Source organism: Canis lupus, chromosome 1, assembly GCF_048164855.1.
Source record: "Canis lupus baileyi chromosome 1, mCanLup2.hap1, whole genome shotgun sequence".
Lineage (NCBI taxonomy): Eukaryota > Metazoa > Chordata > Mammalia > Carnivora > Canidae > Canis > Canis lupus.
Window position 1 is genome coordinate 48,696,020 of NC_132838.1, and position 17,488 is coordinate 48,713,507.

A 17,488-nucleotide genomic window follows, 5' to 3' on the forward strand; every position below is an offset into this window, starting at 1 on the left:
GTAGACAGCTTAAAAACTATGAAAACAGCTATTCTTTGCTCTGGACCTGCCAGCAATCCCGGATAGAGACCATTTTAAAGGCCCTTGCTTCTTTTGTCTTTAGGCAACAGCATTTAGCATAGTGAAAAAAACCAATTCAGGTAACTTGCCTGAGCCTCTGGAGTTTCCTTTTGGAGGTTGCCCACTTAAGTAGGGTGATGGTCCCTGGAAGGATAGAGTTGCACATGCAGAACCCAGAGTCTTAGATAGATAGCACAGTGTGGGAGAATGGAGGGGATGATTTCATTCAGGTATGTCCAGCTACTGGCAGATTGAATAATCACTGCATGGCATTCGAACTCCTTATGTTGTATGTTGTCAATGAGCTGCCTAGGTGTACCCTTTTATTGTTTGAATTTGAGCAATCAGTAGCTCTCTTGGGGGTGTGTGTGTATGTGTGTGTATGCATATGTATGTATGTGTGTGTGTATGTATGTATGTAAGTGAGTGTAAAGATGGGGTCTCCCAGTTTCAGTTATGGCAGTTACTCAGTTAGAACCTCTCTTCTTCAGTGTGTTAGTTTTTTTTTTTTTTTTTTTTTAATATCCTGTTTTGTTTTACAGATTTGTAAGACTCCAGGGCCTTCAAGCTGTGATTCATCAGATGGTTTCTGAAATGACTGGGAAGACGGACGCTTTGGTGCCCATCGAAGAGCATATGTCTGTGTATATCTAAGACCTTCTTTGTACACATACACGTTTACACGAGAAGACAGGCTCATTCTCGTGCACACTTGAAGAGTTTTACAACTGATGAAAATTAATTTAAGAATCAGATGGAGCAACTTGATACTACTGGGCTCAGGAGCCCGGGGAGAAAAATATGTCACTAATGGTCAGTTTTCCACATGGTCTTCACGGGTAAAGAAAGTTTGCAAAAAGAAGAAAAAAAAAACTTGCACAGTTCAAGCCTCAAAAATACCTCTCCAGTTTAAAGAAGAAACTAAGTGAGAAGGTGGCCAGGGGAGAAGTGTGGTTTCAAGCAGCACAGGCAGGATCATGCAGTGGGTTTTGCACTTTATTTTCCAGTGGTTTTGGTGATTTGGACAGACTTCAAACCCCTAGACTGAAAAGTAACTCTGGCTGTATATATGACTTCAGGAAAGCAAGGTCAGGTGTGTTGGGACAAATTTGAACAATGAACTGGTTCCTTTGCCTTTTTCAGTTAACTGTATTAACTGTATTCTTGAAATTTTAATTTATGATTTCCCTTTTCCTTTCCCGTATCTATAGGATAATATTTTAAAGTAGTAGTTGAAACCAATATTTACAAAATAAATATCAAGGAACATCCAAGCAAAGCTTCTTTTCCCTTGGACTGTACATGTGGCATTTGGAAGCAGTCTCTGAATGTGAGCAGGAGAGCGCCCATCAGCAGAACATGCTGACTCTTTAAGGAAACAGTGTGGAAGAACCCGACTCTTGCCTGTATTTTTATTTTAAGGGATTCTCTTCCCTTTTGAGGCCAAGAAGACTTGCATATAGGAGGAAGAGTACTTGTTGGACTTAATTCTGCGATTAGTCTTTTTATTAAAGATGGAAAAAATATGTGATCCTTAGGAGCAGAAAGGGGAGAAGCCAATAGAGGAGGTTAGGAAAGAGACGGGTAAAAGAGACAAAATCCTGTAGTGAGGCTTGGTTTTGTCAGCAAGAGGATTTAGGATTCACCCAAGGCAAACACTTTTGCCACTTAAAGAGCTTTAGAACCTTCTGGTTCTGCAAGTGAAGGGGTTTTCTCTCTCTGCCTCTATGGCACCAAGGAGTGCATCGGTCTGTGGAGGGCCAGTCAGATGGAGCCCCACTCTCCCTCAGGACACAGTAGCCTGCCTGCTGGGAAGCCAGGACAGGCCCTGAGGTGGGAAGTTTCTGGTTCTGAACAGTGGGGAGAGTCTTTTTTTCTTCCTGAACTTGGACTGCTGTCTGCACAAACTCTGGTCTGTTTTGCACGGTTTGTGTGCCTTTTTTTCCCTTTATGCAATCTTTTTCAGCTTCAGCAGCAGAAATTTGTCTAGTTGAGAAAACATGCCAGAGGGTGGTTTCAGAAGGAAGATGATCCCACGTGTTCAGTCTCTGCATCTGAACTTTTGAAGAGGAAATTCCAGCTCGAGGGATTCTTTAAAGCCTTAAGTTACTTGAAATCTATGTATTTGCAACCCTTTGTCTCTGGAATCATATTACACTAAACTGGAATCTCAGGCTGAATGAGAATAACCAAGTTGAGTGAAAAGAAGAAAACCCCGTTTCTTGGTCAGCAAGTGTTAATGACGTTCTTCCTCTAAGGACTTGAAAATAAAAATGGACGCATGTTGTTTTTAAAGCATTCCCTTTTCCTAGCAGACTGCCATCATCTTTTCTAGAGGAATTTTTTCACTATGCATTTGGTGGATCTTTATACAATACTGACCTTGTAATTAGGGGTCAGTCTTAATTAAAAGGGGTCTGGGAAGACGACACAAGCCAACCACAAAAATTAAATCAGTCAAGTTGGTCAGTGAAAAGAATTGGTTTCTCGGCATTCAGCATTACTTTTTAAATAAAACAGTTAACTGAAAAAAAGTATGTATGCAGCGGTGGAACATGGGCCTGTCCTTTGTAGTGACTCCAATATCCTCTGCCTGTCCTGGAAGGGGCGCGTGCCCAAGAGCGAGAAGGAGAAGCCCGTGTGCCGCAGGCGCTACTATGAGGAGGGCTGGCTGGCCACAGGCAATGGCCGGGGCGTTGTTGGGGTGACCTTCACCTCCAGCCACTGCCGCCGGGACCGGAACACTCCACAGCGGATAAACTTCAATCTGCGGGGTCACAATAGCGAGGTGAGCTGGGCTTTTGCCACGCTTCTTGTCTGATCGCTGCTGGGGGTATTCTTGAAGCCTCTCCCTGTGGGTTCAAAATTTGCTTTGCTTCGTTTTCTCAACTTGCTGTCAAGGAGACTTTTCAAACCATGAATTCCGTCTTCTCTGTCCCAGTGGGAACGTGGCTGTGTCCCTCTCTGAGCGTGTCTGTCCTCTTGGACACCCTCACTCTCCTTTCCCAGCAGTGGGCAGCCCACTGGCAGGGAACACCAGCGTGACTTGAGGTTAGATAATCTCCACCAACGTGTCATGCGCTCAGCGTTTTTTGGTCACCCTGTATGCAGAGCAAAGAGTCACTGCCCCTGTGTGAGATTGGGACTGTAAACAATGAAAGTGGTGTTGTCTCCACCTTACATGGTGAATATCCACCTCGCTCTGGGTGGTAATTTAATTCCTACCATGTATTTCTTGTACATGGAGGTGCAGAACAAAGGAATTAAACAGAGGTGACAGAGATGATTAACTGGTGAAGAGCCATGGTTTTTCATATCTGTTGGGTGTGTTGTATTGAGGATATTATGCTGTCTATGCAAATATATGGGTTCCCCTGGGCTTCTAAAACCTAAACAGTATTATTACTACCTGTGAAATTCATTCAACTGGTATTTATTAAGCAGTGTTGAAGAGTTAGGTACTGTGTTTAAAATAAGAGATGTACTTGCATAGCATGTTAATAGTATTCATGTTTCCCTGTCAGCTACCTTATTTGTGTGTTTTCTTAGGAGGAATCCATTATAAAATGTCCATGCATAGTTACTAAGTAGTTGTAAAAGAGGGAGAATATTCTTGAAGTATATATACAATAAATGTATTAATCTTAGGCTTACCTCTCAATGATTATTCACATGTGCATTCACCCATGTAATCTCCAACCAGATGAAGATGTAGAACATTTCCGTCACCCCTCACAAGTACCTGCTGCCCCTTCGCAGGCTGTCCACCCTGCTGAGAGGTCACCCACATAAGTTGTGCTTGTGCTTGAACTTAATATAAATTCATCATATACCCTTTGTGTCTGGCTTTTCTCACTCATTGTTGTATTTGTGAGATTTGTCCCTGTTGTGTGTGCTGTTAACTTGTTCTTTTTGATTGATGTTAGTTTTCCATTCAAGGAAGAAACCATAGTTTTTCCATTCCTGTATTGATGGGCATTTGGGTTGCTTCCAGTCTTTGGCTGTTATGGCTAAACCTTTTATAACGTTTGTGTCTTTTTATGGATCTGTGCATGCACAGTGGAATTTCCAAGTCCCAGTACAGGCATAGGGTTAGTAGAAATCACCAATTTCCCAAAGTGATAATGCCATTTTATGCCCCCCCCCCCCATAATTAGGAAAGTTATGGCTGTATAAAAAACTTCGTTTGAATTTGATTTTTTCATATGAAAAAAATGGTTTTATTCAAGGAATTATGTTTTATAAATACCTCTATACTTACTGCACACACACAAATGTACACTACACAGCAGTCAATTGGGGAAAGCCCTCTTTAGAATCACCCTGCAGGTGCAAATGGGGGCAGAAGCATCTTAGGGCTACCTTATGGAATTTGGGGCCTTGGTGGCATGCACAAGAGATCTGAAAGTTTAATTATATGTATATAATTAAAGATATGAATTGCAAAACTTCAGTCCCTCAGCCTTTCTTACATTGTTTCAGATAAACTTGTACTATAATAATAATGAAACAAACAATGTGTATTTACCTAATTTTATATGCTGGAAGGGAATTTAAAACAATAAAGTTTACCTACTAGTGTTTGGTTATTAATCCATTTTTATCTTCCAGCATTAGTATTAAAGATTTTCTGGAAGGGGGAAAAATGGGATAAGGATCTTCAGTGAGACTGGGAGATGGAGCAATATATGAATGAAGTAAATGTGTATTTAAAAATATAGTAGCTGATTGTAGCCATAGTTAACTTAATTTTCTTGATGAGAAATGTATCTTCTTTTTTTAGAGTAGACTTGGAAACCTGGGTGGTGTATGTGCTGGGGTACAGAGTGTTGCACTAGAGCAGAGGGTGATGCCTTGGGCCACAAGTGACTGGTGAGTGGCTGGTGATGCTTTCTGGGGCGTAAGCTGGATCTCGGAGCCCCTTTGGGCTCTGTACACACTTGAGAGTCCACTGTCAACTGGCTACTGCTGAGGTTTGGCTCCAAAACCACCAAGGAGCAGTTCCTGCCCAGGTGACCCGTGTGTCAGAGGATGGATATGGTTTGCATGGAAATAATGTTGGTGACAGTTGCCATGTGTTCTTTGGCCAAATTTTCTATGTGTTTGCTATCTGTTATTTTGTTTATGCCTTGTAACAAACAGTTCTTTGCAGCTCTGTTTTATTCCTCTACCCAATTGAAGAATCTGAGGCTCAGAGATGTTTTGGAAATTGTCCAAGGTGGAGAGATAGATGATGATGGCATACCTTGTAAAAGATTCCTATCTGTTTTTCCTTCTGTAAGCTACTGCTTCAAAAGAGGTGAACTCTAGTGATCAGAGAAACAGAGTTATATAAATGACTGTGTGTTGGATGGTGAAGGGGTTGGTGAGGTATTAGAGCTGTGTGGGCTGGGAAGACTGGACCCTGAGTAGGCATAATGAAAAAGCAATAGGGATGAATGCTTGTGGGATGAAAGGGGCGCTGCTTTTGGTTTGGGTTACATCCCCAAACCATTAGAAGACTGTTGTATTCAAAAAGAAGTTTTGAGGGACACCTGGGTGGCTCAGCGGTTGAGCGTCTACCTTTGGCTCAGGGGGTAATCCTGGAATCCTGGGATCAAGTCCCACATTGGGCTCCCTGCATGGAGCCTGCTTCTCCCTCTGCCTGTGTCTCTGTCTCTCTCATGAATAAAAAAAAAAAAAAAAAAAAAAAGTTTGAAAAAATCAAATGTGAGTATAAAAATAATCATTCAGTTCAGTGCATTTATCCACCAATGTGGAAAACTGAGTTGACAGCATTGCCTTAATTTATTATGGAATTTATTTGATTATTTTAATGTTTATTAATATATTTATAACATATACTATTGTGTTTATTTATAATTTTAATAAAATTTATTATGGAAATAATAGTCTTCAAGAACTAGTGTCTAATAAACATGTCACTGTGATACCATGATAGTGTGTGAATGGCTCTAGTAACACTCTTGTGATAAGAATGTAACCAGTTATTATAGATGTAAGGTGTATTTGAGAAACAGCTCTGTTAAATTTGTCTTACGAATTGTTATTTTGAACAGGAACTATTCTAGCAAAGTGGCAGAAATAGGACTATTTTTGTATATTAAGTTTAGAGTTTTGTTTCACCTAAACTGGCTTATCTATTTTTACAGGAGAGCTCAGTAGTGCGAGTTCATCTTTATTGCAGTAACACTTCCAAGTTGGTAAATGCTAATCATGAAAAATAGCTCTGTTCTAACTTCTTTCCCCTTCCCCTGCTTCCTCTCCTGGCTATTCACCAAAGGCTTATATTATTACCTATTGGATAAATCAGTTTTGGGAATTTGTCTGTTGGCTTCTTTCCTATCTTGGCCGGTGGAGATTTAGCTCTCCCTTCCTTGACTACTCAGCCCGACCTTGCCCTGCAAGGTAATCATCACATTTTGCTCTATCATTATTGGTTAACTCATTATTCAGTGTTGAGATTATTTAAACTGTGTCAGTATTGTGCCCAGGCAAATCAGGTAGGATACTATGATTATATTTCCTTTACTGTTCAGCATTTTTTTCCTTTGTGATATAAAAATAGTCTTATTTTTCTTAGTGGTTTGGTTTCTTTACCTACTGTGAATCTTCCAGTGTCGTCAGTATGTTTCTATATGTTCAAACCAATAAGACAATTAATCAGTTCATTTTGTTTTTGTTTTTTTCCTGGAGACCTCCATCTGGGAGTCCTTTGTCCTCCTGCTCCTCTTGGGTTGGTAGCTCTATGGGCCTCCTGCCCAGGTGACTTCCTGAACTTCCCTTTTATCATCACCTTGAGAATTTCCTTTGCCTCTTCTGCTTTATCTCTTGTTTCTTTGACCTTGTATCTTTTCTTTCTTGGTTTAATTCATTCTTTTGTTGGAGCATAATCACCAGTATCTTCCTAAGAAAGAATTTGCAAGTCATGAATTTCAAGACTTGTACATGTAAAAGTGTCTTAATTCTTCATTCACTGTTGACTGATTGTCTAGGTATAGATTTCTAGGTTAGTACCTCCTGAATTTTGAAGGTATTTTTCCATAGTTTTAGAGTTGGAGAGTTATTATTTAGAAACAAAATAGTAGTTAAGGCCCTGAAGCTAGACTCTGAATCCTAGCTTTAAGTATATTATTTAATTTCTCTCTTCTGTTTATCTTCTCATTTGTGAAATGAAACCTACTCCTGTAGGTTTGTTTTAAGGTTTGAATGATTATATGTAAAGCATTTAGAGTAGTGCCTGGTATATCATGAGGGCTTTATAAATTGGCTATTATTATTCTAAGTCCTCTATATGTGATCTGTTAAAAAAAATCTGGAAGTTTTGGCATCTGCTCTTTATCATAGATATTCTGAAATTTCACAATGATGTTTAAAAGTAATGTACTGTAAAGCTGTTTGGCACCTCTGTGTATATGTACATGGGAGGTTCTTTCAGCTGGTGGATTTTACTGTGGAATAATCTGGGGAGAACTGACTGTTTTTTTGCTAACTGCCAGATGTCAACATCCAAGCATACTTCTCTGGGATTACTCAGTTTCTTTAGATAAGGCCCTTCCAGTCACATGCCTGTGAATTTACTTTTGCTGCTGGCATTCCAAAAGCTAAGGATGTGTGTGTATGTGTGTGTATGTATGTATATATGTGTGTGTATGCACACATGTGTGCTGGGGAAGAGGGAGTGATAGGAGGGGGAGTATTTTAGTGCTTGCTGTGTGTGAGACGCCATTCTAAGAGCTTTAGCTCATTTAATCTTGACATCAACTCTCTGATTTTGAAACTGTTATTATCCCATTTTATAACTGAAGGAACTGATATACAGAGTGGTTAAAGACCTTGTCCAGGTGACACATCTAATTGACAGAGTTGAGACTGAACCAGGAGCCCCTCCGATTCCATACTCTTAACCTTTGGGAAAATCACCAGAGGTTTAGTCCCTGTCACCATCTTCACTGTGTCAGGTCCCCAGGGGTACTCTCTGTGGCTAGGAGGACGAGCTCTCACTGTCTGACACTGTGAGGGAGAGGTCTGCCTGTAAACCTCTGGAGTGCTCTGAGGGCAGGAGCATCTCCTGATGGCCTGCCTGTGCTGCAGTGACTTGTGTGTGGCTTTTCTCTCAGCACCTGCGCTCATGCCTGAATCGTTCTGGGTTTTCTGCTTCTGGACATCTCTCTGCAGACACTCAGTTTGGCCTTGCTCTGTTTTAGAAATTCATTTACCACTCCTTATCCATTTTCTGTCTTCATATGCTGTGATTTGGGCATTGTGGAAGATGGCCTTTGTGTTTGTTTTCATGCTCCTTGTTGTGAAATGATTTCTTTCTTTATTTTCTTTTTTTTTTTTTTAATTTTTATTTATTTATGATAGTCACACAGAGAGAGAGAGAGAGGCAGAGACACAGGCAGAGGGAGAAGCAGGCTCCATGCACCGGGAGCCCGACGTGGGATTCGATCCCGGGTCTCCAGGATCGCGCCCTGGGCCAAAGGCAGGCGCCAAACCGCTGCGCCACCCAGGGATCCCCTCTTTCTTTATTTTCTTGTGAAGTGATTTCTTTCTTTTTTTTTCTTAAAGATTTATTTATTTATTTATTTATTTATTTATTTATTTATTTGAGAAAGAGAAGAAAATTCAGGGACAGGGGCAGAGGGGAAGCAGACCCCCACTGAGCTGTGCAGATCTCTAGATTAAGAGATCATGACCTGAGCCAAAAACAAGTCTGTCATCACTTAACCCATTTAGCCACCCAGGCACCCCTATAAAGTAATTTCTAAGACAAAGATTAGGATCATCTTTAGTTTGACATCTTAAATTGGAAATCTCCTGTTAAGATATTTTTGAAGGTTCTTAAAAGCATTAAATACAGTTTCTATCCCCCCAAACAAAACCCAGAATATAATGGAGTTATATTTTATTAAGAAAATAGAATTTGTCAGGGCACCTGGGTGGCTCAGTCATTAAGTGTCTGCCTTCAGCTCAGGTCCTGATCCCAGGGTCCTGAGATCAAGCCCTCCATGGGCTCCCTGCTCAGCGGGGAGCCTGCTTCTTCCTCTGCCCCTCCCAACCATCCCCTCGCACCCTGTTTGTGCCCTCTCTTTCTCTCTCTCTCCTCTCTGTCTCAAATAAATAAATAAAATTAAAATAGAATTTGTCAAACTGATGGCATTATTTTTTTCCTTTAGCAATTTGTTTTAATTTTTTTCTCCTAATAGAAATAATCATGTCTGCAAGTAACTTAGACACATGGAAAACACAGTCTTTTGGGTGTATTTTTGCTAGAGAGAGAGAGGGAGGGATGTGGATACAAGGCAATAATTTTTTTGGTAATAGCCTCTTAGGGAAGCAGCTTCGAGCTACATCATGTCACAATGAGAGTGAATGAGATTACTACTGAAATTCTGAACAAATAAATATTTCCCCAACTATAGATTCTGTGTTCATGATTTATGAATAAGTGAACCTATGGATTCTTTAGCCAGACTGTCTCTGTGCTGTGGTTGCATTCTGTCTGGAAGGGAACAGTGACACCTGCTTCCTAAAGTGGTGACCGAAGTTCGAATCCACAGTGTACGTGAAAGAGCTCATTAAGTCTTTATTCTTACTTAATTATAATTAGACTCACTGTCATCCCTGGGTGTTGTACCCATCTGCATTTCCTTCCAAGGCTAAAACAGTGGAGCCGTGGCCTCTCTGCTGAGAAGTGGCCTAGTGATTGCAAAATATGGGAATGGAATGTGAGGTGGGAGGCAGGTGAAGGATTAGGAGCAGGGTGGGACTTCTTGCTAGGAGGGAGGCTGGGCTCATGTCAGTAGTTTTATTATAGGTTTGGGATTCTGGAACATTGGTCACCTCATCTGTATTGTATCCTTATCTGTGAGGCATTCTTGACTTTAAGCAGAGCTCACTCATCCTTGCCTACTTCCATCTGAGTTCACAGAACCTGCCTCATGGCCTCAGGTGTCATGAAGCCACCTATTGGTCCTTCGGCAGGGAGAATGTAGGTGTGATGCAGGAATGGATCCATAGTGCACTGGGCAGTTGGTATCATATTCTAATAGGTTTGTGTCTAAAGTTGAGTAAAGTCATCTCTCTGGGATATGGTCTGGGCTGGGCCTAGAGGGTGTGGGAGGGGAGAGAGAATACGAGAATCTGTGCTGTGCCGCAGTTTGGTATTTGTAATTGGGTCCACCCACATGCTTGACTCTGAACTTCCAAAACAAACATGCCTGTGCGTTTTGCCCAAGATTATACTGCTGGGTGTTTTTGTTGTACCTTCTGGCAACTTACATTTGGTTTCTCTTCCTCATTGTTGCTGTTTTATGGAATCTTTACTGGCATTTGTTGTTTTTTCCACTTGGCCTACTTAGATTTGGTCTACTAAATACAGAGGAAATGGTCTCCATCCCAGGGGCCTTTCTTTGTCCTGGAGTAACCCTCCTGTCGAAGCTCACCTCCAACCCCTTCCTGCTGTATGTGACCCCATAACAGTGCTCAAGACAAGAACCAGTTTTGTCTGTCTTCCTGTTCTCTTTCTTTGCTTAGGTTTTAGAGTTTAAGGGCATGTTCGTTCATCAGAGCCTTAAAATAGAAAAATAAATAACCTTGGAAATAATATGGTTGTCAGTAAGGTCTCTTGAGAACTTCTTGGTAACAGAAATAAATGTTTAATGGCTTTGTTGATAAGATGCTATAAGTTAATGCTTAGGACTCAGGAAGTCGATTTTATTCATTTTACTCAGAGTTTGAAGATGGAAATATAAAAAATCAGCTATTGTCTATTTCCCTTGTTATTTTCATGGTTTTAGATTTTATTTTACCCCTCTTCAAGAATTTGCTCTAGATGCATTTGTGACTAATTAGAGAATTACCTAAATAACACAACCAAAGAGCTCTTTCCTGTCTTCTAGGTCTTGAAATTTTCTTTTGCCTTAATTATGCCTTTAAGAAGCCTAATTATCTGCCTTACTTCCAAGATTGAAATTATATTAAGGTAGTTAGGATCTGTCACGTAAATTGACATTTTCCCCTAGTAATGACATACTAAGGGAAAGAGAGGCCGGTACCTCTTTATTTATTTATTTTTTAAAAGTTTTATTTATTTCTTTGAGAAAGAGAGCACATACGCATGAGCAGGAGGGAGGGGCAGAAGGAGAGGAAGAAGCAGGCTCCCCACCAAGCAGGGAGCTCAACATGGGGCTCAATCCCATTACCCTGAGATCATGGTTTGAGCTGAAGGCAGATGCTTAGCTGACAGCTGCGCATGCACCTGAGAATATACCTCTTTAAAAAAGTATATTATTATTAGATCAGCAGTGTGCAATAGAATTATGATATGAGCCATATATGTAATTTTAAATTTTTAGTAGCTACATTAAAATAAAAAACAGATGAAATTAATAATGTTTTATATAAATCAATATATCTAAGGTGTTGTTTCAACCTGTAATCAGTATAAAAACTATTAATGAGATAACTTTACATTCTTTTTTTCACATGAAATCTTTGAAATCTGATACATCTCAGTTTGAATTAGCCACATCTCAAGTGCTCATTTGCCACATGTGGCTGGCTAGTGGCTACTATTTGGATTATGTAGTTTTGGACAACAATGTTTTGAGTATTGTGGCAGTGCTGCATGCTTACTCCAGAGAAGTTTTTAATGTATGTCTTAGAATCTTAGTTAAAAGACATTCTAAAATCTTTTTACAGGGAAATAATTTCGAACTTACATCAAAGTTGCAAGAAAGTAAAAAGAACACTCAGTCTGTACTGAAAATCACCTATTGTTAACCTGTACTCATTTCTCATTTGTGCTCCTTCCTTCCCTTTAGCCCTCCGTTCCCTCCCATGACGTGTGTGTCCCTCCCAAATAATTTGAGAATATATACCTTGATCTTTTATCCTGAAATATTTCAGTGTATATATTTACTAATAATAAGAACATTCTGGCATATAACCATAGTAGTACAGTTACCAACTTAAGGAAATTTAACATTAGTTCAGTACTTTAACGTACTGTCCATGTTCCACTTGTCATTTTTTCCCCCTAGTACGGTATCCAGTTTAGGATCATATATGGCATTCACTTATTACCTACATGTCTTTAAGCCCCTTTGATCTGGAACAGTTCTTCGGTTTTTGTTTTTGTTTTTGTTTTTTGTCTTTTATGACATTGACATTTTGGAAGAACACTCCTCCTCCTCTTTAATAGAATGTTCTGCATTTGGAGTTTGCCTGATTTTTATTATTATTAAATTCAGGTTAATAATCCCCAACTGAATCCTCCATAAGTGATATTGGATGTTGTGTCTTTCTCAGAGTGTCACAGTGTCTGTCTGCCCTTCATTGCTGATATTAATTTTGACCAGATCTTCTTGCTGTGCAGTTACTGTGTTTTCCCCTTGCATTTACAGGCAGTCAGTAGGAGGATACTTTAAAGCAATACACATATCCTCTTCCTTACTGGAATTTCCTACATGGGTTGATTATCCATTGCTTCTTGCTTGAACCAGTCTTTACTGTGATGGTTGCAAAATGGTGATTTTTAACTCTAGTCCTCCCTGCATATACAGATATCCTGTGTGTAAGTACATCCATCCATCTACCCATCCTGTCTGTTACCAGTGTGAGCTCATGGATTTTTCTTGAACTCCATTTTCTGAACTCAGTTTTTTTCTTCAATGCTTATTAAACTTAATTATACCCAGTTTTGCTCAGATCATTCCAGATTTAGTCTTGGAGGCTCCTTCAGGCTGCTGTGTTGTTTTGATACACTCCAACCACTGGGGATGCCTTTCTACTTTGGTACATAACAAGATATTCCAGCCTTATCTTGTACTTACCCTGCTCCAGGTCTGGAAACAGTCATTTCTCTGAAAAGAAATTCTGCTTTGGTAGAGTCAGGGAGTATGGTATTAGAAGCCAAGATCTGGCCTCTAGATTTGATCATTGCTGCTGGGGTTTTGTTGCCACTGGGCCCTTTTCAGTGGATGCATACCTACAAATATAAGTACTGTAGAGGTCTGAATCAGCCAGGAGACAGAGACCACCCGGTAGATTAAACAGGGAAAGTTTAACATAAACATTACTAACTGATAAAAGAGTTACAGTAGATTCAAAGAAACTCTATGGGACCCTAGGACTGAGAGTGAGGACCCAAGGAAAGACAAGCTTGCTTCAGATCTCACTGGCAAAGGTGTGGTTCATCCCAGCAGATAGCAGAGAAGTTTGTTGCCTTAGCCAGACTGGAGCAGGTCTGAAGGCAAGCAATAAACAACCCTTTGGAGAGTGGTCAGAGGAACAGCTGATGGTGTGTTCTGCAGGAGGAGTCTGGAGGCAGAAGGCTCTCAAAGTGAATAGGCCACATGGGAGCTTGGAGGAAGGGGCTTTCAGAAGGAATAGCCATGAAGTGTGTGACCTTTCAGGCCATGGACAACTCGGAGAACAGGTGGCAGAGGCTCTGGTTTCTGTGTTGAGGGGACTACAGAAATGTTACTAGCCAAAGGCCAGGAGGTCACAAGAGGGACTGTGTTCTGAGCCAGTGGCTGTGGTAGTTTCTATAGATTTCCTTAGCCCCACCCTCAAGGCCCTTGGGAATTTTCTTCCTCCTATGATGGCCCTTAAGTGCCCTCTACTAAAAAAGCTTAACATCACGATGACATTAAAGGAGAAAATGCCTGATGTGAGCAGAGATTGAAGGGTGCATTTGGAACTGAGAGGTGATATACTGACACACACATACATACACATGCATATATGCACACATAAAGGCACATATATATATTTAGAAGTCATGACTTTATACCAATATTTCCAGTTCCAAACCACCCCCAGTGGCTTCCTCCATTTCATATTGGTATTTTTCTTCCATAGTTTGCTCAGTCTCATAATACATCTGAAATAGTTTAAGGATTTCTTCACCTGTACTAATACAAAAACACACCTACTTAAAAGATGTTATGGACTGAATGTGTCTCCCCAAAATTCATATATTGAAGCTTTAACTGCCATGGGATATAGTATTTGGAGATGGAGACTTAGGGAGGTGATTAGGGTTAGGTGAGGCTGTGGAGTGAGGCTCTCATGATGGAATTAGTGCCCTTGTAAGACGAGACACCAGAGAGCTTGTGCTCCCTTTAGCACACAGAGATCAAGTGAACACACAGTGAGATGTTGACTATCTACAAGCCAACAGAAGATGCCTCCTTATGAGACCTACCTTGCTGGGCACTTTGAACTTGGATTTTCAGCTTCTAGAATTGTGAGAGAGAAAATTTTGGTTGTTTAAGCCATTCAGCTCATGGTTTTATGTTATGGCCACCAAGCCGACTAAGAGAAGAGCTCAGAATCTGCTTGCAGGGCTTCCCTGCATGCCACCTACCCCCATACTAGGGGCAAATAGGCAACTATTCATGTTCTTAAATTGTTTGAATTTATTCCTCTCTACTTTTTCTTCAGTTTAGTTAAGTAATTCATCTGAAATACAGTTGGGTTTATTTGTTTCAGTTTTGTTTTCATTTTTGGGTTTTCCCTCTTTCTGTTCTTGTTGACTTTATTTCATTTTGCATATGTAGAACATTAACCTGCATTGAAAAGGAAAAACATGTAAAGAAGTATTATCAGAGAACTGACACTCATTCCCTTATCTCTTCCATCCTCTCTACCCACCTTATAAATACTTTGTTACCTTCTGATTTTTGTTAGCCTTCTATAAAAAGAAGGGTCTCTATGTATTTATAATGTTTTCTTCTTTCCTCTTTTTTCTTTGACAAAAGAGCATAATATATATGCATTTTTTACCTGCTTTATTGAGATATAATTGACATCATTAGTTTTAGGGGTATATGTGTATATATATGTGTGTGTGTGTATATATATGTGTATATATACGTGTCTGTGTGTGTATATATATATACATGTGTATATGTGTTGTATATATGTGTGTATATATGTGTGTACAGTTCCAAACCACCCCCAGTGTATACACACACACACATAATATACACATGTGCTTTTTTATATTTTGCTTTTTCATTTAACATCTGGAGGTGACTTCATGTCCACTCATGCAGATAGTCCACAGCCCCTTTTACAGCCCACGGTTCTCCACTGTGTGTATGTGCCAGTTTATTCCAACAGCCTTATATATGCCAACGAATATTTAGGGAATTTCCTGTAGTTTATAATTATAAATAATGCTGCAGTGAATCACTTGTGCATATGTATTTTCATATTATTGGAGATGTATCTTCAGGAGAAGTTCTTAGATGTAGGATTGCTGAGATGAAATGTGAAAACATATGTAGTTTTGTTATATATTGCCAAACTCCCTTCCATAATGGTAGAACTATTTTGCATTCCTACCAGCAATGTATGAAAATACCTTTTCTCCCACAGCTTCACCAACAGAGTGTATTATCTTTTAAACTTTTGCCAATCTGCTAGATAAGAAATGGTACTTCAGTATACTTCTAATTTGAATATCTTTTATTATAATAAGTGTAGTTGAACATGTTTTCAAATATTTAAAGACCATTTTTATATCTTATGAGTTGTGTAGTCACATCTTTTGTCTATTTTTCTATAGGATTTTAAATCATTTTGCCTTCTTCAAATTTTAAAAGTTCTTTGTTGGGGACATTAGTCTTTTATTTGTGATATGCATGTTTTCTCTCTTGTCTTTTGACTTTGCTAATTTTTTTATTTTTAATTTTTTATATTTTTTTGCTGTACAAATTTCTAAAAACTTTATCTTATTAAATTTATCAGTCTTTTATTGCATCTGGATTTTGAGTCATAATTAGAAAGCCTTTTTCTATACCTCAGTTATAGATGAATTTACTCATATTTTCTTTAGGTTCAGGTAAAAACTCATAACAGATTATTACTAGTAAGAAAATCAATACATATTTTGTACTTGTTATGGAATCTCTTCATTCATGGCTTTCTTATGATAGGACAAATGGTAATTAAACACTCTTAGACCTGCCAGGCAGTTTGGTTTTAAACTCCAGCAAATGGGCAAACTAAAGAACAAGATTACCATCCAGGTAAAGTTAGAATTTCAGTCAGTTACAGTGGTGAGAGTATAATTCATTTTTTAAAAACTGTTTGATTTGTCTATTTTGAGTTATCCATAAGAGGAGTCTCCTTTGCCTGAGATTCTTGTCTGTTTATTGGTCATTTTGTTTTTTGGGTGGTTTCTCCATGATTCTATGGTGCATTTTGCCCAGGTTTCTCAGCCTCTCAGAGCTTTCTCTGACCTGAGGGCCTAGGTTACCTTGAGAGAGGTTTTACAGGCCATATTTCTTAGCTTGTTCTCTGATCCTCACTGAGGAGAGACTTGGGATGCTGATTACCTTTGTGTGGGGGACAGGCAGAGGATTTAAGAAATAGGTCCTCATGTCCTTTCTCTGTAGAGAGTTCTGTTCTGTGAAAGGCCCCCCTCTCCTAATGAGCTCACAGCAGTCCAAAGGCTAGGAGGGAGCAGATTCCCTTCTCTTACTGAGTAATTGAAAATAATGTTGTGAATCATTTTCATACAGGGAAAAAAGAAGACAGTGCCAGGGAGCAGTCAGTTGATGCTGAGCCATCATCATTTCTCTAAAACTCCCCATGTGATGATGGACCAGAATAAGCAGGAGGTAGCTGGGGTTCTGGTACAGTTCAAATAGTCTCTGCATGTGTGTCTCTGGGCCAACTACTTTCTGACCTTTAATTTTCTTCGCCCTTAAAAATCAGGTGATCTTTAAGAACTTTTCCAGCTCCCAGGTTCCAAAAAATTCCAGTTTTCTTTTTTTTCCTACTTTTAATATATTTAATGGTTACATCTACAAACTTGAGTTTACATCTAAGCAATTGAGTCTTTGCTGCCCCCCACCCCCTTTTTAACCAAATATCCACCTTCTTCTGAAAATTTTTGGTCTTAAGAGCACTGTTCAGATAAGTTGATTGGTACTTGACATTTTGTCATTTTGTGAGTAAACTCCACTGGAGCTGGGACTTGCCTTTGGCACCTTAAAATAAATGGGAAATAGTGTGTTTCTTCTTGATATGGCTTAGTTCTAGAAGGGAAAATCAGTTCTAGGGGCTGAGGGACATTGAGGTAGGCCTTAAATTAATTTCAAGTTTATTACCATATAGACCAGTTACTTGACTTTGTTTCATGGCCCTAAATTATATCCATCCATAACTATCACCAGAGGTCATGAAAATGCATTGTTGGGTGCAGAAAGAATTAGGTGAAAGTGTAGCTTGATCCTTACAGACCTATCCAAGCAACTTGAAAAACAATTCAAAATATGGTAATGAATTCATATTGAAACCCCAGCCTCCCCACCCCCAGCTTATGTTTTGCTGTTTCATTTATATCATGGGATTTCCTTCATGTCTGAAGAATGGAGTATTTAATTATTAAAAGAGAATCCATTCT

General features: G+C 39.5%; 1 protein-coding gene and 1 long non-coding RNA gene across 6 annotated transcripts in view; one reads left to right on the forward strand and one right to left on the reverse strand.

Annotated features, from left to right (window-relative positions):
- The window catches only part of LOC140635185 (uncharacterized), a 39,062-nt gene extending 38,560 nt beyond the window's left edge, over nucleotides 1-502 (reverse strand). Inside the window, exon 1 of the long non-coding RNA XR_012032553.1 lies at nucleotides 150-502. This is a non-coding gene — a long non-coding RNA (uncharacterized lncRNA). The remainder of the gene's footprint in view (nucleotides 1-149) is intronic.
- The window catches only part of TULP4 (TUB like protein 4), a 225,974-nt gene that overhangs the window by 59,270 nt on the left and 149,216 nt on the right, over nucleotides 1-17,488 (forward strand). For all 5 annotated transcript variants that reach the window (XM_072829323.1, XM_072829366.1, XM_072829333.1 and 2 more), the window contains one exon: nucleotides 603-2,848. In XM_072829323.1, the coding sequence (XP_072685424.1) occupies nucleotides 2,597-2,848 (252 nt within the window). In that variant the 5' untranslated portion in view covers nucleotides 603-2,596. The remainder of the gene's footprint in view (nucleotides 1-602; nucleotides 2,849-17,488) is intronic.